General features: G+C 47.0%; 1 protein-coding gene across 2 annotated transcripts; it reads right to left on the reverse strand.

Moving 5' to 3' along the window:
- Positions 1-3,426: 3,426 nt before the first annotated feature.
- On the reverse strand, positions 3,427-22,496 carry VAMP8 (vesicle associated membrane protein 8). 2 transcript variants are annotated; one of them, XM_033159071.1, is made up of 3 exons: positions 22,348-22,496; positions 8,898-9,059; positions 3,427-4,786 (listed from the first exon to the last, which is right to left on the reverse strand). In XM_033159071.1, the coding sequence occupies exons 1-3, from the start codon at positions 22,348-22,350 to the stop codon at positions 4,643-4,645; spliced, it is 309 nt and encodes a 102-aa protein (XP_033014962.1). In that variant the 5' UTR covers positions 22,351-22,496; the 3' UTR covers positions 3,427-4,642. The 2 variants fall into 2 exon arrangements, with proteins under 2 accessions (XP_033014962.1, XP_033014963.1); XM_033159072.1 differs by having other exon boundaries at positions 22,465-22,484.
- Positions 22,497-22,786: the final 290 nt, after the last annotated feature.

Here is a 22,786-nt window from a genome sequence, read left to right on the forward strand (position 1 = left end):
TTATATTTTGTTTTGACTATGGCAGACCAACACAGCTACCTACCTGTAACAAAATCTAGTATTTTTCTTTAAAAGGAATGAATGCCCTAACCAAACCAAAAAAGGTTTTACAGTCAAAAGATTAAGATGCAAGTATAAGTATTTCCCCCCTTTAAATCTTTCATTCGCAATGTGATGTTCTTCAGATGTTTTGGAATAAAACTCCCATCAGTTCCAGCCAGCACCGTGCAGAAGGCCGCTTTAGAGAACATGCTTTCAAAACCATGGTCCTCCCAAGTGGTTTTTTTTAATAGGAAAAAGGTGTCAGCACTCACCATGAAGTTACAGTAAGTGCTGCACTTCTAACATTTGGGGAGGGGGTAACAACCCACAAAAACTGCCGGTACTGCATACCCTTGAGTACCCCGAGGGAAAAAAGCACTGGCCTCCCCCTAGAAAAACCCATTTCAAATTTTGTTTTCTAAAACACCCACATGAAAAAAGTAAAAACAACATTATGACATTTTTCATTGGCAGTTCAGTTTAAGAAAGCTATTGACACAAAACATTATTCACTCCTGCCTAAATGCTAACATAGAAACACTCTCAATTAGTACTTTAAACCATCCTCACAAATTCACACAATGTCCCCCCCCCAAAAAAAACCATTTCCTTGGAGTTTTAATTCTGGACAGCAGGGGGCACTGCTGTCCTTTTAAGTTAGCCAATGCAGGAATTTGTTCCCCAAACCATTATCCTTTTGTATTACATTTGATATGATGTTTCCAAATTCTGCATTTAAAAAACAATCAGGCTGCTGAATGCCTAGCATGCTCAACATCGCAATTTGATGGGAAAACGTAAGTGTTGTTGTAAGAAAAATACTGCTCCCTTTCCCTTATGAGGTATCCAAGAGCCTGTAGAGAGTCCTTATGTAGGTTCTCCATAAGGAGAAAATAACAGAGGCCAACCAGAGGATATTGAGAAGCAAAGCGGCTAGTAAGCCTGATCTTATTAAACTGTTGCAACAGGGGCCCCACTCACCCCACACAGGGAGGGAGGAGAGGAACCCAGAACATTGGTGTGCAAGCTCTTATACAGACTTTTGAAATTGCCGAAGCTGTAGCTCAAGACCACCAGCCCCCAAAACATCATACATACATCACAGAAAGAGGTGGTCCCCAGCAGAAATTTGAGAGTGTTGCTTCAGTCCTGTCAGCCAGGATACCTGATACTGTAATACCTTATTTGATTGCCTTTTCTGGGTAGCCTGGCCATTCCTTTGAGGTGGTAAATAGTTCCTTCATCGCTTCCACATACTGATAGTGTGCTCAGCTTAACAGATACTTGCCAGACTGTATTTGCAGGGAGGTGTAAGCCCCTACAGTCCAAAGACAACTGGAAAACTTTTCCCATTTCCTTCCTCCTTGCAGAGAAATATTTGAGGTCAATTTGGGAGAGTCAAAATGGCCTCAGGATTGTTCTCCTGTACTATTTCAGACACGTGGTTTATATACTTATGTATGTGTTTTCCTTGTAAATTTATGAGCATTTATTTTATATATATAAGACCTTAGAATTCCTTTAACAATAAGTAAACCCAAAGGTGAGTGCACATAGGTGAGACACACAGATGCAATTGCAACACGCAGGACCCATTCCAGTTTGGACACAAGGCGAAATTCACAAACTATTGATATACATAGTGAAAACTGGGAAGTTTGGCATGGTTTGTGTGGTTATTGATTGATTTAAACAATTTATATATCGCTTAACTAAAATAGTCTCTAACCCTGCCCCCTCCTCTGAACAATCCCAATGAAGTGTTCTGCAGCAGACAAAAGCTAGCACACTATTTTGTAAAATCTGTCATGTAATCAGTGCTTCACAAGGGACGCGGGTGGTGCTGTGGGTTAAGCCACAGAGCCTAGGGCTTGGCGATCAGAAGGTCAGCGGTTCGAATCCCCGCGACAGGGTGAGCTTCTGTTGCTCGGTCCCTGCTCCTGCCAACCTAGCAGGTCGAAAGCCCGTCAAAGTGCAAGTAGATAAATAGGAACTGCTCTGGCGAGAAGGTAAATGGCGTTTCTGTGCGCTGCTCTGGTTTGCCAGAAGCGGCTTAGTCATGCTGGCCACATGACCTGGAAGCTCCCTTGGCCAATAAAGCGAGATGAGCGCCGCAACCCCAGACTCGTCCGCGACTGGACCTAATGGTCAGGGGTCCCTTTACCTTTAATCAGTGCTTTGGGGGGGTGTTACTCAAGAGAACACAGTACTGGCACCTATGATTTCAAATGTTAAAAGTGTGGCACTTACTGCAACAACTTCATGGTGTGTACTGGCACCCTTTTTCAAAACAAAAGAAAATAAAAAAATAAAAATAAAAAGCACTGGTCCTAATACAGATTTTGGGATCCGAGAGCCAATATGGTGTAGAGGTTAGAGCAGTGTCTCAAACCTGGGCCCCCAGCTGTTGTTTGACTACAACTCCCATCATCCCTGGCCACTGGTCCTGCTAGCTAGGGATGATGGGAGTTGTAGTCAAATAACAGCTGGGGGCCTAAGATCAAGAAACACTGGGTTAGTGTGTTGGACTAAGACCTAGGAGACCAGTGTTCAATTCTCCAAAATGGAGAAAAGTCTTCCACAATGATGTGAGAGACTGATGAAGTCATACAGAAAACGATAACTTAACAGTTATTGCTGCTAAAGGTGGTTCGACAAGCTGCTGAATCATAAGGTGTGCTTAGTTTTTCACACATGGCTTCTCCATTTTGGCTTTATTTCTGTCAAATAAATCATGACGAGGTGTAATATGTCATTTGTTGTTGTTCATCTGAGGTTGTATTTACCTAATTTTAAGACCTGCTAAGGAACAGCTGATTATTGTTATTACGTCCACATATGTAAAACCACAGAATTCAAAGAGACTGGACCTGTACTTTCTTTTCCCCATGACTGTACAGGTGAAACTCGAAAAATTAGAATATCGTGGAAAAGTCCATTTATTTAAGCAATTGTTTTCATTAGCTACTGGAGTTTAATATATGAGATAGACTCATGTCATGCAAAGCGAGATATGTCAAGCCTTTGCTTGTTATAATTGTGATGATTATGGCATACAGCTGATGAAAACCCCAAAGTTGAAATTGTTAATTTGGGGTTCTCATCAGCTGTACGCCATAACCATCACAATTATAACAAATAAAGGCTTGACATATCTCACTTTGCATGTCATGAGTCTATCTCATATATTAGTTTCACCTTTTAAGTTGAATTACTGAAAGAAATGAACCTTTCCACGATATTCTAATTTTTCGAGTTCACACATACACAAACAAAAATCACACACACATTTTTTTTTCTTACAGGCCTACACAGCTTCCTCTTCTTTTCTGTTAGACCCAAGGTGCACCCCACAGTGCTATGAAATGAGTCACAGAGGCAAGCTTCTTCTAAACAGATTTCTGTATTAGCCAATTACTTATAAATACATTTATTACAGTGAGCAAATCTGTGTATGCAGGGAGAAACCAATAAAAACAAAACCATCAGCTACAGCGGAGACCCTGCAAAGATCCAAGGAACTTGATCAGGAAAGGCAGAAGCCTGCAGGCCACAGGCAGGCAGAGGAACAGGGGAAGAGAGGCAGGCTCAAAATGCACTGCCATTCAGGTTGGCACACCCCGGGAGTAAGGCCTGTCTCAGGATCAAGGTCTAAGGCAGCCTTGGCCAACTGGGCTTTCTCCAGATGTTTTGGACTACAAACTCATACCAGCCCCAGTAGTGATGGGAGTTGTAACCTAAAACATCTGGAGGGTACTGGATTGGCAAAGGCTGTCAAAGGGAACTAAATACACAACAGTGAATGAAGCAGAAATTTAGAGCACCTTTAAAAAACCACCAAACCTGCCTCATTGTTTTGGGGTTTTTTAAAAGCCACTTATGGACTAACGTCTCCTCTCCAAAGTGTTCACGGGAGACTTGAATGCCTGGACACCCTCTTCACAATGCCCATCCCCGCTTTTAAAGGGGAATACAGACATTTGCCCACCCCAAACATTGATTACCAAGAAAACCTCTATACAAGGAGCACCCCCATAGGGCTTCTGGGGCTCCCAAAACCCATTCTGGCCGACAGGGAACGCTGATCCCTCCCCTCAAGCAATGTTTGTCAACACTGTCACCTAATTAATATGGAAGTGACCCAACCAGGTCCCTAAAAGAGGCAGTGGTCAAAGCTCTGCTTGGGAAGGAGTAGCTAAAGGCACTTTGGGAATCGGAACCCTCCAGGGAGCGGGAGAGACGAAGGGAATCTTAGCAGCTGCCAGGCACAGACAGCAGGAATTGTTGGCACCAGTATCTGGAGGCTGGAGTGGTGGGGTCAACGAGTCCCAGGTGAATTTGGAAACTTAGGGAGTGTGGAAAGGAAGCTTTTAAGGTCTGGTGGCAGAGATTCTTATTGCCCTGAGGCTAAAGAGAAGGAGCTGGTGAGGAAGGCTAGGGCGGGGAGAGCGTGTGTGTGTTCTGAGGGAGCAGCCCAGGACCCCTGACGGCTGTGCTCAGCCAAGGGCCTTGTGGCAATTTTGATGCCTAAGTAAAGCAGTGGCAGGCAGGAGCCAGGGTTGGAGTGAGCCGAGAAGATCCAATGCCAGGAGGAAGAGAGTTAGGTTGGGATGACGCCCGTAGCAAAGAGAATGATCAAGATCAGGATGATGGCCACAATGATGCAGATGATGATGATCATCTTGGCATTCTTCCACCAGTACTTGCGTGCCACCTTCTGTGACGTTGTCTTGAAGTGTTCCGACTACAGTGGAGAGAGAGAAAGAGAGAGAGATTTGAACACAGGAGGAGAGAGACCCCCTCAGCCACACACCAACAAATATGAGACGGGAAAGGTCTTCTGCACAGCCCTCACAAAAAACAAACAAGAATTAAGAACATGAGATGAGCCCTGCAGGATCAGGCCATGTGGCCCATTGAGTGCAGCATCCTTTTCTCATAGTGGCCAACTAGGTGGGAAACCCGCTAGCAGGACTCGACCACAACGGCAGCACTCTCCAGATGCCACTTATAGCGCTATGAGAGATGGAGGACAACCTTCCTCCATGCCAAGCATCATTTATACATTTCTATCATGTCCCCTTTTCGCTCAGCTTAAGTCCCAAACACTGCAACCTTTCCCCCCAGGGGAGTTGCTCCATTCCCTAGATCAGTTGCTTGCAAGGCAACCAGAAGTGAACATAGTATTCCAAATGCAGTTAGAATCTTAGAGTTGGAAGAGACCACAAGGGCCATCCAGTCCAACCCGTGCCAAGCAGGAAACACCATCAAAGCATTCCTGACAGATGGCTGTCAAGCCTCCGCTTAAAGACCTCCAAAGAAGGAGACTCCACCACACTCCTTGGCAGCAAATTCCACTGTCAAACAGCTCTTACTGTCAGGAAGTTCTTCCTAATGTTTAGGTGGAATCTTCTTTCTTGTAGTTTGGATCCATTGCCCCAGGTCCGCTTCTCTGGAGCAGCAGAAAACAACCTTTCTCCCTCCTCTATATGACATCCTTTGATATATTTGAACATGGCTATCATATCACCCCTTAACCTTCTCTTCTCCAGGCTAAACATACCCAGCTCCCCAAGCAGTTCCTCATAAGGCATCGTTTCCAGGCCTTTGACCGTTTTGGTTGCCCTCCTCTGGACACGTTCCAGCTTGTCAGTATCCTTCTTGAACTGTGGTGCCCAGAACTGGACACAGTATTCCAGGTGAGGTCTGACCAGAGCGGAATACAGTGGTACTATTACTTCCCTTGATCTAGACGCTATACTCCTACAGTATTGATGCAGCCCAGAATTGCATTGGCTTTTTTAGCTGCTGCATCACACTGTTGACTCATGTCAAGTTTGTGGTCTACCAAGACTCCTAGATCCTTTTCACATGTACTGCTCTCAAGCCAGGTGTCACCCATCCTGTATTTGTGCCTTTCATTTTTTTTGCCCAAGTGTAGTTATACAACAGATATGTATAACTGCATCAAGTTATCAGCATTTTATTTTCAGTTCCTTTCCTAATGTTCCCCAGCATGGTACTGGGGTCCCAATATAGGTCAAACCCAGCAGTTAGAAATTTGGCACAGAAATGGACTGGCAGCCAAGCTATAATCATTGTGATGTGTTCAGAATGCCTAGTCCCAGTTATTAAACTGGCCACCTAGCTGCGGTTTCCAGTCATCAAAGGCAGCCCAACACACAATGTGTGGCAGTAATCTATGTGCTGTTTACATCTTCTGCAGCTCCATCAGGCCACCTACAGCAGCCATTCCATCAGGCTGCTGCGAGAGAGATGATGGAACTGCAGGACGTCTCCATCAGCTCTGCTAAGAAGAGACCGGCAAATGTTTGGCTCTGCTCCAAATTCTTTTCATTCCTGCTGCTCAAGACCTCCAAAATGAAGGATTAGTGCTTTTCCCCCCTCCCCTCGGCCTATTTCCTTTTGGGTTGTAAGCCTGAGGCAATCTCCGCCTTTATATTTGTAAGCTGCGTTTGAGAGCACTTTTTGTGTGTGCTGAGAACCAGGATATAAAACCCAATAAAATAATAATTAGCAAGTGTGTCTCTGTGTTGAAAGTGTCTCTGGAATTCTGTAAATATTTTATAGTTAATATTTTTATTCTACTGTTGTATTACCCATCCTGGGAGCAACTGATGAAGGGCTGGATAATAAATTGAAATAATAATAATAATAATAATACTGTTTCGATCAGGTAGCCCCAATTAAGGCTGCTGAGCAGCTTTCCAGCCACCAGACCCAGGTGACAGATTCAAAAGCCAGCTAAGAACTTGCACATTCCTGTGCGCTAGTCTTAGGTGGTGCAGCCAACTGTTCTGTCTCATTCCAGGAAACAGCTTAGCAAGTTGTAAATACCAAAGGTAGAATAAAGGGCAGAGAGTGGTTGGGCCTTCCTGGTCTGCTCAGGGATTAATCAGCCACACCACAAACAGCTCCACCCTGTCCACTTATGCTCCTTAAACACAGGACCTCTGGTGTGCTGCCTGAAAGGAGCTGGGCCTCGCCCCTCACCCACCCTCTGCCTCAGCACCCATAGGCTGGTCACAGGGCTAACGCAGACCAAATTGTCTCTAGAAATGACATGCCATAATATTCTGACTTGGAGTCAGAGGAGATCTTGGTTTGGAAGAGCCCAAGGCGAGTGCACCACCTTCCCAGGGAGTCTTGGAATCTCCTTTCTTATAATGTATATCTCCCCCCTGGAAGTGCAGAAAACAACTGCGCACCATGGAGAAAACCTGCATGTTATTTTCAGAGCAGCTGGGAAGAAAATGTGCTGGGTGCAAGACACCATCCCAACAGGACAGGTGTGCAGGCTACTTGCAGGGAAAATCACACTCGAAAGCCAAAGGAGCTAAACATTTTGCCCGCTCTGAATTCTGAGCAGTGGTTGGATTGAGGCACTGTTATCCGTGGATAAGGAGGAGGAGTTTTAATTGGCAGCAAAAACACTGTGAAGGCAAAGAATGCCTCCGTTGGCTGTACAGTGGGCTACAAACACATGTCTAAATACACCTATGGAGTCAGAACATGCTTGCCACTTGCAACATCCTTGAACTTGTGTGGAAAACCAGAGGATCATACCAAGTCACACCTTATGGTTTTGATGGCACTATTGCCAGACCCCCAGCAATGTTGAAAAAGCCCCCCTGCTCTATCTGTGAGCAACTTCCCCTTCGAGCAGAAGCTCTCAAGCTCAGAGCAAGTTTGCTGAGGGCAGGGGGTCTGTGCCCTCCAGATGCCACCTCCCATCATCCTGAAGCAACATGGCCAACGGTCAGGGATTATGGGAGCTGTAGTTCAGCAAAACTTGGTTCCCTGTCCTTCGGCCTAGGTCTGTGTTTCTAACTGGAAAACATCTTTTTTTCCAATGGAAACGTGCAAATGTGGTACAAGCAGAGATAACCAGGTGTACAAATGTAAGATGGGGGACACCAGGCTGGCCAGTAGTACATGCGAAAGGGATCTAGGGGTCTTAGTAGAACACAAGCCTAACATGAGTCTGCCCAGGAATGGAAGAGTACCACTTTACTCTGCCTTGGTCAGATCTCACTTGGAGTTTTGTGTCCTGTTCTTGACAGCACAGTTTAAGAATTATATTGACAAGCTGAAACATGTGCAGATGGGGGTGAACAAGATGATTAAGGGTCTAGAAACCCAACCTTATGAGGAACAGTTAAGGGAGTTGGGTATGTTTAGCCTGGAGAAGAGAACATTGGGAGATAATCGAATCATAACATTGTGGAGTTGGAAGAGACCAAGAGTCCAACCCCCTAATAACCAGGAATAACCATCTTCAAATATTTAAGGGGTTGTCCCATGCATAGCTGTCAACCCTCCCTGCTGTTCCCCACTGCTATATACGTAGCTGTCAACCCTCCCTGTTGTTTCCCAATGCTATAATAAGGGAATTTCCCACAAAAAAGGGAAAGGTTGACAGCTATGGTCCTATGGTAGATGGAGTGAGATTGTTTTCTGCTGGTGCAGAAGGAAGGACCCAGACCAGTGGGCCCAAATTACAAGAAATGAGATTCTAACTAAACATTAGGAATAACTTTCTCATGGTAAGAGCTGCTTGACAGTGGAAGGTGGTGGACTCTCCTTCATTGGTTTTGAAACAGAGATTGGATGGCCACCTGTCAGAGATTCTTTAACTGTGATTTCTGCATTGCAGGGGGTTGAACTAGATGACCCTTGGGATTCTAGGAACTACCATCACTTTCCCCAATGCCTGCTTGGGGACTCTTCTCTTCTCTACCGAGTCATGAGGCAAGTCCTCCCACTCTTCAATGAAAGGAGCTTCGTGACCTCCTGTGAAAACCTCACTCCCTTTGACTCTGCTCAGAGCCTACCGTCGCTTCCAGGTCCTCCGTCTTGTTGCGCAGGTGGTCCAGGTTCTCTCCTCTTGCCAGCATACGCTCCACATTCTGCGTCATGATGTTCTTGACACCCTCCACCTCATTCTGGAGGTTCTTCACCTTGTCGCTTGCCATCCCGGGGGCACTTCCACCCTCCTGAAGGGAAGAGAAGGAAGGAAGGAAGGAAGGAAGGGATGGGAGACCTGGGTCAGCCATGGATGTTGGCAACTAGAAGAATAAAATCCAAATGGAGCCCCCAGCGTCCCACACACCAACAAATATGGGACGGGAAAGGTCTTCTGCACAATCCTCACAAAAAAATTAATAAGAATTAAGAACATAAGAGCATGCAAGATGAGATCATTGGCTCACCTAGTGCAGCACCAACCAGATGCACTTGAGAAACCCACAAGCAGGACCCGAGCACAAGAGCAACTCTCCCCTCCTGTGGCTTCCAGCAACAGGTATTCAGAAGCATCACTGCCTCCTAACTGTGGATGCAGAGCAGAGCCATCCTGGCTAGTACCCATCGATAGCCCTCTCCTCCATGAATTTGTCCAATCCTATTTTTAAGTTACCTAGGTTGGTAGCCATCACTGCCTGCATTGACAGACTGTGCAAGGTTGATCCAGGGGGTTGTGAGTGAAGGAGCTGCTGACTGCCTAGACCCCTGTTCAGAAAACATCTCTGTTCCACAACTGCCAATATCATAATGCCTTTATACATATCTATGGTGTGACTGCCCTTAGAATACTGTAAACAGCTCTGGTTGCCACACCCAAAAGGGACATTGTAGAATTGGGTAAGGGGAAGAAAGGGGCAACCAGATGATCAGGGGGCTGGAGCAAATTTAACTGCTCAATGAGGAAAGGGAACAACATTTTAGTAGTTTTAGTTTAGGACTAAAAAAAAAGTGAGTAAGGGGCAGGGGACAGGACAGAGGCATATAAGATCATGCATAGTGTGTGGAGAAAGTAGACTCTGTTAGAACCCAAAGAAATCATCTAATGAGATGGAAAATTGGAAGATCCAGAACAGACAAAAAAGAAGAAGCAGCAGCACTTATTCACAGAATACGCAGAATGCAATGATGGCCACCACCTTATATGGCTTCAAAAGGGGTCCAGACAAATAAATGGAGGATAAGGGTTCTCGAAGCTACTAACATGGGTTTGGCCAAACTGCGGGAGGCAGTGAAAGATAGGTGTGCCTGGCGTGCTCTGGTCCATGGGGTCACGAAGAGTCGGACACGACTGAACAACAACAACAAGGGTATCAACAGCTACTAGCCATGATGGCAACGTGTTTCCTCCACTGTCCAAGGCAGAATGACAGTTCCTGGGAGTCTGAAGTGGAGAGAGTACTACTGTAGCACTCAGGTTCTGGTTGCAGTCTTCACAGTGGGCCACCTGACTGGTCAGTGCAAGAACAGGATGCTGGACTAGATGGGCCCCCTTTGGCCTGCTCCACCAGCCAGGCTCTTCTCCTATTCTTAACAGGGCACACAATTTGCCACTACAGTAGCTGCTCATGCAAATGCTACTTGTGCACGGGCAAAACAAGAACCAACAGATCAACAGATCAAAGAGGAAGAGAGCTCAAATTAATCCAGTCACCTCCCACAATCCAATGTGGCTGTGTGTGGGGGGTGGGTGGGTGTGGGTGTGTTGTGAATGTGATTCTTTCAGAGCAGGGGTCAGCAACCTAAGGCCCGTGGGCCGGAAGCGGCCCACAGAGATTGTTTGACCGGCCCACAAGCCGCCCCCAAACTGAGCTGCCCGCTCGCGTGCTGCACTAAACCGGCGCGGCACGGGGATGTAGTGGCTTGGGCGCCCGCAGACTCTGCACTGCCCCAAACAGCCTGCCCACCGCCTCCCTCTCAACCGTAGGGCGGCTGAGTGGGAGGAGGCAGGCAGACTCTGGAGGCCCCGCGGAGCATCCTGCCCCGGCTTGCCCCGCCCCTGGGCACAGGGCACGTGTGCTGCCCCAGGTGCCTGATTGGCTTGCTCCACCATTGTCTTCAGCCCAAGCATTGCGTTTCCTCGAGGGCAACCTTTTGCATCATACAGGTGCTGTGACATTAAGATTGTTAAAACCTTAACGTATATCTACATTATAAGAAAGTAACCAAGAGCTGGGGTGCTGGGTGAGGCCAAAGGCCCATCTAATCCAGCATCCTGTTTTCAGGTGTTCAACCAGATGCCCCAATGGAAAGCCTGGAAGCAGGACCTGGTTTCCACAGCGCTCTAGCCACTTGTGGTTCCCAGCGGCCAGTATTCAGAGGAACATGGCCTCTGAAAGTGGGAAGAACATAGCAATTGTGACTGGGAGCCATCACTAGCCTAATCCTCTTGGAAACCCATCCAGGTTGGTGGCCATTACTGCACCTTGTGGGAGCAAATCCCATAGTTTAACTATGCGCTATGTGAAGAAGTACTTTATTATATATTAATTATGCGATATTATGTACAATTCATATTAATTAAAGCACAGGAGTAACTCAGCATTATTAAAAACCTCACTAAAATGCCAGGAGTGTTAGACAAGGCCAAACAGATTAACAATAATTGTCTCAAGGAAGAGAAACCATTCGTCATCCCTATTCACATAGATGTTGCAATCACGGTATCACCATGTTCACTCAAGATTTCCACAGAGTTGTTTCCTCAGAAATTATCAGTGTCAGATGACCAAACTTGGTGATAAGAAAGCAAAGACAACCAAACTCCAGAAGTGGAGACCGCAGTCAACCAGGGGTGCCATCTCACCCTCAGGATTGTGGGTGCCCGCCACCATAACGAGGACGTGCAACATCGCGCACACACACACGTGCACGAAGTGTGTGTGATGTCACATGAACAATGCACAATGCCGCATTGTGTTTTTGGTGGGGGGCTCCTCCTCCTCCTCCTCCTCCTCCTCACAGCCAGCACCCTTTTCCATGGGGAGGGGCTCAGACATGGAGGCAGAGCGATTCTGCCTCTGCATCTGAGCCCCACCTCCCTGGAAAAGGGTGCCTCACTTGCTGGCTGCAGAGGGTGGGGCTGAACTGCTTCTTTCTCAGAGGCAGAGCCACAGAGGCTGGTTGTCTGCCTCCCTCTGCTTTTGCTCATTGACTCTGTGGGTGCCCAGCCCCCACAATTATATTACTGTGGGTGCCCAAGCACCCACAGCCCCCTGGAGTTGGCTCCTGTGCAGTCACCGTAGCCACAATTTCTGGACACCACAACACACGCCTTCTGAACTAAGATACAATGCCGAGATACAATGGGCAGCCTCCACTGAACAGAAGCCGGGTAATTACTGATTCTATTTTATTTCATTACTATTGAAGAAGAAGAAGAAGAAGAAGAAGAAGAAGAGTTTGGATTTGATATCCTGCTTTATCACTACCCGAAGGAGTCTCAAAGTGGCTCACATTCTCCTTTCCCTTCCCCCCCCCCCACAACAAACACACTGTGAGGTGAGTGGGGCTGAGAGACTTCAGAGAAGTTTGACTAGCTAGCCCAAGGTCACCCAGCAGCTGCATGTGGAGGAGCGGAGACGCGAACCCGGTTCCCCAGATGACGAGTCTATCGCTCTTAACCACACCACCACACTGGCTAAAAGAACAACCAATTATCAGTTAGGACGGACTCTGTAATGATCACAGTGGAAATCGCAGCTGTACTCAGGATGCCACCTTATTAATCATTGTGTCACTTTTTTTAAAAAAAATAACAATTTTAGGGAATAGAAGCGTATTATATTATTTAAGGCTCATTTTTTCTAACTGTAATTGCTGCCTTCAATATACTTGTTGTGGGACTGAATCATCAGTATCCTGCTTTTGGGCTGTATCCCACCAAGTTATAGTAGATGCACAGAACTTAATGAAACTTAAAGGTAAAAGTAAAGGTGACCGTTAGGTCCAGTTGTGGACGACTCTGGGGTTGCGGTGCTCATCTCGCTTGAAAGAGACGGTGTTTGTCCACAGACAGCTTTCGGGTCATGTGGCCAGTATGACTAAGCCGCTTCTGGCAAAACAGAGCAGTGAATGGAAATGTCATTTACCTTCCCACCGGAGCGGTACCTATTTATCTACTTGCACTATGACGTGCTTTCGAACTGCTAGCTGGGCAAGAGCTGGGGCCGAATGGGAGCTCACCCCATCGTGGGGATTCAAACCGCCGACCTTCTGATCGGCAAGCCCTAGGCTCAGTGGTTTAGACCACAGCGCCACCCGCTTAGTCTTGAAGCTTAGTCATGTCCATTACTTTCAATAGGCCTACTCTGAGTACAGCTAACATTGGCTGCAACCATTTAGTAACAAGTCAGATAAAACAAATAAGAACCAATTCTATTTCAGATGTCATGGAGTCACTGCAATTTGATTTCCATACCTCACTGGCCTGAAGTCTTTTAAAAACAGGTTGTAGCTCCTGGTGGTAGGCAAGAATGCTTGGGGACAGCCAGGTTTTGTGGTGAATTCTATAGCAAAGAGCAAAAACTCCAAAGCTTAAGGACAGCAAACCCCTGCTTCAATCAGCCACCTGCAACACATGAAACCACTCTGTATCTTCTGAAACCAATCCTGGAAACTAGAGACCAAAGAATTCCAGCTCACAGTCCTGACACATCTAAGGATGTTCGCAGGGAGAAGCTGAAACAGTGCTCCATCCTACCTGCCCCTGGCACCTGAGCCTGCTGCCAAGTCAGTGCTTCTGGAGAAGCTGCTGCAAAGAACAAGGAATGCTGTGCAGGAAGGCACCAGAGGTCTTGAGCAAGTCCCCAGCAGAAGTGACACACACATTCCACTGAGAATGCAGAATATGCCAAGCATCCCCCAGAACCAGCAGAGCCACTCTGCAGTCAACAGCCTGGCATCACAAGCACAGCTTAGACCAGAAGGTCTGAGAAGGGTCTCTCTCTCTCTCTCTCTCTCTCTCTCTCTCTCTCTCTCTCTCCCTCCCCCTGGGGCCCTCTAGATGTTTTGGACTGTTGTTTCCTTCATCCACAGCACCAGAGTTGCTTTAGTGGGGAATAATAGAATCAAATAGTTGGAAGGGACCCCTAGAGTCATCTAGTCCAACCCCCTGCAGTGCATGAATCCAGCTAAAGCATCCATGACAGATGACCATCCAACCTCTGTTTAAAAACCTCCAAGGGAGGGGACTCCACAGCCTCCCGAGGGAGACCGTCCGTTCCACTGCAAAACAGCTCTTACGGTCAGAAAGTTTTTTCGAATGTTTAGTCGGAATCTCCTTTCTTGTAACTTGAAGCTATTGGTTTGAGTCCTAGGCTCCAGAGCAGGAGGAAGCAAGTATGCTACCCCTTCCATGTGACAATACTTAAGATATCTGGACGGCTGTCATATCTCCTCTCAGTCTCCACTTTTCCAGGCTAAACATACCCAGCTCCTTCAAGAGGTCCTCGTAAGGCTTAGTTTCCAGACTCCTCCTCTTCCAGCTTGTCAACATCCTTCTTAAATTGTGACTAACTTGATTAAAAAATTTCTTGATGATGTTTTGGTTGTTATTTTTGGAAAATTAATAAAATGTTATTTAAAAAAACATCCTTCTTAAATTGTGGTGCCTGGAATTGGACACAGTATTCCAGGTGTGGTCTGACCCAGGCAGAATACAGTGGTACTATTACCTCACTCGATCTGGACACTAGACTTCTGTTGATGCAGCCTAGAATAGAATTAGCTTTTTTTGCTGCTGCATCACACTGTGGACTCGTGTTAAGCTTGTGGTCCACCAAGACCCCTAGATCCTTTTCACATGTACTGCTAGTAACCCAGATGTCCCCCTTCCTATATTTGTGCATCTGGTTCTTCCTGTCTAAGTGCAGAAACTTACATTTGTCCCTACTGAAATTCATTTTGTTAGCTTGTTCTCCAATCTGTTAAGGTCATTTTGAATTCAGATTCTATCTTCTGTGACATTAGCTACCCTCTCAGTTTGGTGTCATCTGCAAATTCGATGAGCGTCCCCTCAATTCCTTCATCCTAGTGATTTATAAATACAATGAACATCAACGGGCCCAGTACAGAACACTGCGGCACCCCACTTTTCACTTTCCCCCCCCAGGATGACGAGAAACTCTTTGGGTTCGGTCAGGCAACCAGCTAAAAATCCACCTAACGGTTACCTTGCTCAACCCACATTTTACCAGCTGCCTTGGGAAGAGTATCATGAGGGACTTTGTCAAAAGTCTTACTGAAATCAAGATACACTGCATCCACAACATTCCCCTGATCCACCAAGTTTGTAATTACATCCAAAAAGGGGGGGGGGGAGAGAAATCAGATTGATGACTTATTTCTGAGAAACCCATGCTGGGTCTTAGTAATCACAGCATCTTTTTCTAAATGATCATAGACCAACTGTTCCAGGACCTTCCCTGGTATCGATGTAAAGCTCACCGGTCAGTAGTTACCTGGGTCTTCCATTTTCCCCCTTCCGAAGATGGGGACAACCTTTGCCTGCCTCCAGTCTGTAGGGACCTCACCTGTTCTCCAAGAATTCGCAAAGATCATAGACAAGGGCTCTGAAATTACATCTGGGCTCCTCTAGTACGCCTGGATGCAGGCTAGGTGTTCCCTTACTACCTCTTTTCCTATCTTGGGCTGCATCTCCCTCCTTACATCATTTATTCTGTTATCACCAGTTTGGGCATCCCTTTCCTTTTGGGTGAAGACAAAGGCAAAGTAGGTATTTTCTCTGTCACCCAATCACATTTCTCTGTCTTCTCCATGCAGAGGACCCACCACTTGTTTGTTCCTCCTCTTGCTTCAGACATAGCCAAAGAAACATTTATTATTATTTTTAACCTCTCTAGCAAGCCTGAGCTCATTCTGAACTTTAGCCAGCCTTATTTCCCCCCTGCAACTGCTGGCTACTCATGTATACTCCTCCTTTGTGATTTCCCCTTTCTTCAATTTCTTATACATGCCCTTCTTAACTCCCAGCTCATCTGTAAGCTCCTTAGATGCCTCCCACTTTTCTTTCTTTCTTGTTGGTATTGTCTGCATTTGGGCCTTCAATATTTCTCCTTTTAGAAACTTCCATCCTTCTTGGACTCCCTTCTCTTTGAGTATTTCTGACCATGAAATCATAACCAGTAGTTCCTTCAGCTTTTTGAAATTGGCCTTTTTAAAGTCCAGAGTGTGTCTCCGACTACACTCAGTTTTCCCTTTTTTCCTGAAACCCAGGAGAACACGATGACTTCCTTCCCAGTTTCCGAGTACTTCCACTTCATCGATCAGCTCCTCCCTATTGGTGAAGACCAGGTCCAAGATAGATGAGCCCCTTGTTGGTTCTTCCACCTTCTGGGAAATGAAATTGTCAGCGATGCAATGGAGGAATTTCTTAAGACTGTACACTCTTGGCAGAGTTTGAGTCCCAACAGATATCAGGGAAGTAGAAGTCCCCCATGATTACTCTATCTCTCCCTTTTGAATGTTTGGTAATCTGCTCCAAGTAAGGCATCATCCAAGTCTTCAGTGTGGCTTGGTGGTCTATAGCAGGCACACACAGTAAGGTCACTGTTGTTTCTCTCTCTTACCATTTTTACCCATATAAATCTCAATCTGCTTTTCATGCTCCAGGTTATGGATTTCTTCAGAAGTGTGTTGTTGTTGTTCAGTCGTTCAGTCGTGTCCGACTCTTCGTGACCCCATGGACCAGAGTACGCCAGGCACGCCTATCCTTCACTGCCTCTCGCAGTTTGGCCAAGTGTACACATCCGTTATATACAATGCTACTCCTCCTCCTTTCTTGTTTGGCTTATTCCTTTTGAACAGGTTATACCCCTCAATTCCTACATTCCAGTCATGAGTCTCATCCCACCAGGTTTTAGCAATGCCTACCAGGTCATATTTGCCACCCTGTATTAAAAGCTCCTGAGTGCTCACTAGAAGGACAGATCCTGAAGCTGAGGCTCCAATACTTTGGCCACCTCATGAGAAGACTCCCTGGAAAAGACCCTGATGTTGGGAAAGATGGAGGGCACAAGGAGAAGGGGACGACAGAGGACAAGATGGTTGGACAGTGTTCTCGAAGCTAACAACATGAGTCTGACCAAACTGTGGGAGGCAATGGAAGACAGGAGTGCCTGGCACGCTCTGGTCCATGGGGTCACGAAGAGTCGGACACGACTAAACAACAACATTAAAAGCTCCAATTCATCTTGTTTGTTTCTCATCTTGTTTGTTTCCCATACTCTGCATTTGTGTAGGGCAAGAGGCTTTAACCTCTGAAGCCCAGCAATGCTGGTGCAGCCAAGAGTGTCGTCCCTGGGCTTCTAACGGCAGCACAGGGGGAGCAGTCTTCTTCCCTGCCACCCAGCTGATTGCTTGGCATCTTTCCTGTTATAAGCTGACCAGTCTGTTGTTGCCTGGTCCTCTTCTTTTATCGCTTTTGAAGATGGGGAAACATCTGCCCATCCCCAGTCCACAGGGACCTCACTTGTTCTCCACAAATTATCAATGATTATAGACACAGGCTCTGAGATTACACCTGCAGTTACTTTAGTACCCTTGGCTGCAGCTCATTAGAGATTTGATTTGAATTAATTTAAAGTAGCTAGGTGTTCCTTTACCGCCTCTTCCCATCTTGGGCTGCAGCTACCACTCGGCATCATTCATTATATCACCACCTGGTTGGGCGCAGCATTCTTTTGAGTGAAGAAGACAGAGGCTATGCAGGTGCTGAGCAGTTTTGGCTTATTACTGCTTTTACCATATCTTGTTTTATCTGTCATGTTTTTATGTCTGTTGTTTTGCAAATGTATCTAACACATTTTTGTATAATTGCAGCAGGTTTCTGCCTGGATTCTTTTCTATGTGCTATGGCCAAATGGCTAACGCAATAAACTCTGTTATGTTATGCTGAGCAGTTTTGGCTTCTGCCACCCAGTAGCATTTCTGTTTTGTTTACACACAGAGGACCTACTACTGTACTTGCTTTTTCTTCCTCTTGTTTCAAACATAGATGGGGGGAAACATTATTATTTTTGACCTCACTTGCAAGCCTAAGTTCATGCCAAGCTTTAGCCTATGTGACCTTCTCCATGAAAGTGTTGGCTAACCTAGAAACATTTTTACTGGCAGGCAATGTATCCCTCCTCAAAAAAGTAGCAAGGGAATAAAGGGACTTTTCCTGTCTCTGGTGGGAATGCCCACAGGCTGCTGTATTCTTGAATGAAATCTATCAGGAGATATAAAATTTAAAAAAAAACACATATTAAAATTTATCCTCTATTATCCTTTCTAAATATGTGGAAATATACCATAAAGACATTTTGCCACAAGGAAATTTTGAAATGGATGCTATCAGCTGTCAGAATCTTCACAGCACAACAGTGGAAATGACTAAAAAAATATGTCTATATACTTATGGTATAAAAATATATGGAAGTTGGTTATTGCAGGAAAAAATAGCACGTAAGTTACAGGTTTCTAAAGGGCTGGAAGATTCCAGTGATTTCTACTCGGTATGGTGGGATTTTATTTTATATAGTTTAGCTTCAGTTTCACAGAGAAATATGGATGCCATGATCTTAGATTAGATGTTAGGGGTACTTAACTTCCTGCGCATGCCAGGGCTCTCCTCTGACTCACTTCCAGTTCCAGAGGTTGCAAGGGTGATCTTACTAGGGGTGTCTTTCACCTCCAAGTTGCCATAATGGCAGTTTGTGGGTCTGGGGGGGGGCATGTCTTCTCTTCCCATGCCCCAAGGCATGAAATGTTTTTCTTCTCTCACTGCCCCAAAGAGGCTCCAAGCACCAAACCCTTTGACTCGGGGCTCCTTTCCCCCCACAGGGGTGTCCAAACCTACAACTGTGATTTCCCCCCCTTCTTACTAGAAAATTGTGTATACTCCCGAATGCATTTGCAAAAAGGATTGATTCCCTTTGTTTTAGGGCTTTGTAACCAGAACTCCATAAGCAAGCTCTAACACTTTAATTTGGCTGCGAAGGAACAAAGGACTATTGGGTTTAATTCTTTCACAGTCATATTCTTAACCTTGTAAACTATACCCAGGTTTCCTCGTTCCCACAATTTTTACACTCCTGCAGGGCTGGTTCAAAGCCTTGGCTTCAGGCATTATAGTCGCTGGGCAGCTCCAGGTGCACTTTTCCATTTGCATTCATAATTCTCTGTGTTCACGATGGTATTGGGGCAGTTATAAGGAGTCCCACTTTCAATACGGTTTGAGTCTACCAACAGTTTCAGGCTGGACGCACTGCTTCATTTCTGGTCAGTGCATGCCCTGTAACTTCCTGCTGAAATCCTTTAACTCCTCATTCCACAAATGCTCTGGTTTACCGGTACTTTTTTTGGTCTCACCTTTGTTGGTCTATAGTGCATGAGGATACACAGCAATAAGACAATAATACTGGGGAAGCGGAACGACGTGTGCATGGTTCAGGATAAATGCACCACTAATGCACAATGATTGTGTCAATGGCATCTTATGGTACACCCCCCCCCCAAAACAAACAAAACAATTTGGAGGGGCCCTCTGTGCTCAGCTGGCATTCTACTTATAGCTGCTAGAGTCTGAACGGAGGTCAATTTTTACAGAACCACAAATATAAGCAAGCAATAACAGAAATTCAGTAATATATTCAGCTAAAGGTAGGGCATAGGGAATCTAATTTTGAATAAATGTGCAATTAATTGTTTTGAATGTTATTATGGGGTCATGGGTTGTGCAAGCCTCCATTCTGAATAATATTTTTTTTGTGATGTGTAGTGGGCAAATTTGGAGTAGAGTCCCTAAGACAGTTGGATGGCACCTCGTATGCCTCCTTCCAAAAACTCCTGCAGTCAAGCTGGTGCCAAATGTCTTGCTCTGCTTTCCTTTGGACCACATCAGTGAGGCCAAGACAGGGGTCTTGTCTGGACAGCCTAGGACCTCCATACACATTGCCCAGGCCTGCACCCCAGAGTATTCTGCTAATACAGCAGAAACAACATGGGAGGCAGCAGTTATGGGTTACCAGTCACTGCAGCCACAGCAGGTGTTGCCATTCTCAAACGGTTTGACTCTAGAGACAGACGGATGCCAACAACAGGGGTAAGGGGCATTGGGAGTGAGTTTGTGGAACCAAGGGGGCTGTGGCCGGAAAAGTTTTAGATCCACTGATCTAAACTGATGACCCTTGAGGGGTGAGAAGTGGCTTTCCTGGACAGCCAGCATTTCAAAATCCAACATTCCACAGAACAAAGAAGCTGGGCTTTTCCTTGAACATTCTTTTGGCAGCTCTGACATCAAAACTGGAGTAAAACACCCCACACACTGCCAGGGCTAGAATTAATAGTTGCCTTTTCTTCAGACCTATTCCTGGAAGCTGTTTGCTAGGAAATGCAAAGCAGGAGTCCGAAAGTCTGGACCAGGGCAGGTCTGCTATACCCTGTGCTTGCTTCTCTAAGCAATGAAAATACCACCACCATTTACAGTCACCCTGAGGCAGCTAAATGCACCCTCAGTGTAAGGCCCAGCACAGTTCAGGGGATACAGGGCTGAGGTTACACCAGGAGGGGTCAAAGCCCAGTGCTCACACCCAAGTCATGGGATAAGCACTCACTCTCTGCTATCACTCACTATTGCACAAGGAACCCACTGGCTTCACACAGCTGTTGTGATGACAGTCAATAACAAAGGCAATAAAAGCTATTTCCATGTAGAAAAACTGCTACACAGCTAATGAGTAAGCAGTGCAGGTCAAGAGTAATGAGAAGCTGGAATTGAACATGGCAGCCTCTCCCGACACGATGCTCTGCAGATGTTTTGGACTACAACTCCCATTGGTCCCATCATCAAACTTGGGTGGTGATAGGAAATGTAGTCTAGAAACAGATTCATCCACACTTACCTTTTGCCCCACTCTTTCCAGGCACAGGTCTGTACTTAAATGCTCCATGTCAGAATGTTTTCTCTATTTTTTTGCCACAGTGAAATCTTGCTCTTTAGCACTCAATCAGAGCAAATGTCAATTCAGGTTTTCTACAGATTGCCATTTGCTCCAAGTGAGCTTTAAAGAGTGGGTTTTGTGTTGAAAGCTCTGGGGCAAAAAAAAGGGGGGTGCTCAGACAGAAAGCTATAAAGTACAGACCTTGCATGGAGGAAAGGCCAGTGTGGATAAACCCTCACACTATATATTCAAAGCACATGACTTCCCCCAGATAATTCTGGGAGCTGCGGTTTGTAAAGGGTGCTGGAAATGGCAGCTCTGTGAGGAGGAAACTACCATTTCCAGGATTCTCTGGGAGGAAGTCATGTGCTTTAAATGTGCATTGAATATGCTGTAATTGTACAGCGTGGATTTGACTTCAGACACCTGGACAGCTTATGACTCAAGAATGCTGGCCTGGTGTATGAAGAATCCAGAGGACAAAAGAGCAACATAATAAAGTTTCAGTGATGAGATTAACAGTTAGGAGAAATATCCTAGCAGTAAGAAATGACCCCTGATGGGACAGGCTCTGGACTCTCCTCTCTTAAGAGGTTTCTGAGCATGGATACAGCAGCGATGGGCTTCTGTCAGTGCCTGCCACAGACTGCTAAGCTGCAGCCAAGGGTGACAACTTGAATAAAAAAGGGGGGGGCAGGTAAGTCCTGCCCCGCATAATTGATTGGGATGTGGAAGACCCCACCACCCCTAGGAGTTGGCTCCTATATGGCTGCAGCGGTTCAAGTGTTGGCTTGGGGTCCAGGGAGCCGGTGTTCAGATCCGCTCACTGCCACGGGCCAGTTCCATCTCTCCCAGCCTAACCTGCCTCACAGGGTTGTTGGGAAGATAAAGAGCGGGCGGGGACTCGGGGACCTCGCAGCCCCTGCCGCGGAAAGCCTCGAACTGTTGCTCGAGCTTGCAAAAGTGCCACTTGTTGGTTTCTAGAGGGCGTCTGCAAAGGCCGGAAAGGTTTCGAGCAGGAAGCCCGGAAGGAGGAGCCCAATTCGCCCGAGCAGCCCAGACGAGGCCGGGAAGAACGCCAAGCCCCGCAAAAGAGGTTTCCCGCGGGGGCCGGAGCCTCATCCCGGTGCCTCCGAAACCCGGGCGCCGCCGCCGCCACCACTCCTGCCCAGCGCCCCTGAGCCCGAGGACGGAAGGAGGGCGCGCAAGAGCCGAGTGAACCCCGAGCGCGCGCCAGAGGGGGAGACTGCGCTGGGGGCGCCCTCTGCCCAGCCTGGGACCCCCGGCCTCGTCAAGGGACGTGGCACCGGCCTCGAAAGGAAGCCCACGCCACGCCACGCCCTCCCCTGGACGGCAGCCCCCGCCACCCGGCTCCCCCTGCGCCCTGGACAAGCGCCCAAGAGAGCCGCCAAGCGCCCGCTCCGCGTCCCCGGCCGAGCCACGTCGAGGCGCGGCGCCGTCCACGCCGGACGGGGCGGCGAGAAGGCAGCAAACTCGGCGGGGCTGGCCGAGCAGCCTCTCCGCTGGGAAAGCTCACCATGACCCCGTCGAGTGGCTTCCCCAAGCAGGCGCTTCCCGGTCCTCGGCGAGCTCCCCAAAACTTCCTGCTTCTCTCTCGCTCCCCGCCGGCGGCCGCCCCTTCCTGTCCGCCTACCTTCTGGTCTCAGGTGGCCCTGGGCGGGTCCTCTCCTCCGCCTCCTGTTGCTGCCGACGCCGCTGCTCCTCCTCTTTCCGAGAGAGCGGCCCCAGGACGAGCCCCACCCCCGTTGCTGTCGCTGCTGCTGCTGCTGCTTTATGTTTCCTTTACGTGGCTCGAGGCACAGCAGAGGCTAGTGTCTTCAAGAAATTTGGTTTATTAACAGGTATGGTCATGGGCGTTGCCAACGGGGGGAGCTGCCCCTCCCTGCGCCCCTAAATCAATAAAATCAGTACAAATACGTAGCAATCTCAGGTTCTGCCATCCCCAACAAAAGGCC

This window comes from Lacerta agilis, chromosome 8, assembly GCF_009819535.1.
Source record: "Lacerta agilis isolate rLacAgi1 chromosome 8, rLacAgi1.pri, whole genome shotgun sequence".
In the NCBI taxonomy this organism is placed as follows: Eukaryota; Metazoa; Chordata; class Lepidosauria; order Squamata; family Lacertidae; genus Lacerta; species Lacerta agilis.

Bases quoted from the DNA above. Each gene is read 5' to 3' on its own strand.
- VAMP8 (XM_033159071.1), bottom strand. The intron at 4,787-8,897 runs GTAGGCTCTGAG...TCTCCACTGTAG, and splicing joins CGGAGGACCTGGAAGCGACG to TCGGAACACTTCAAGACAAC.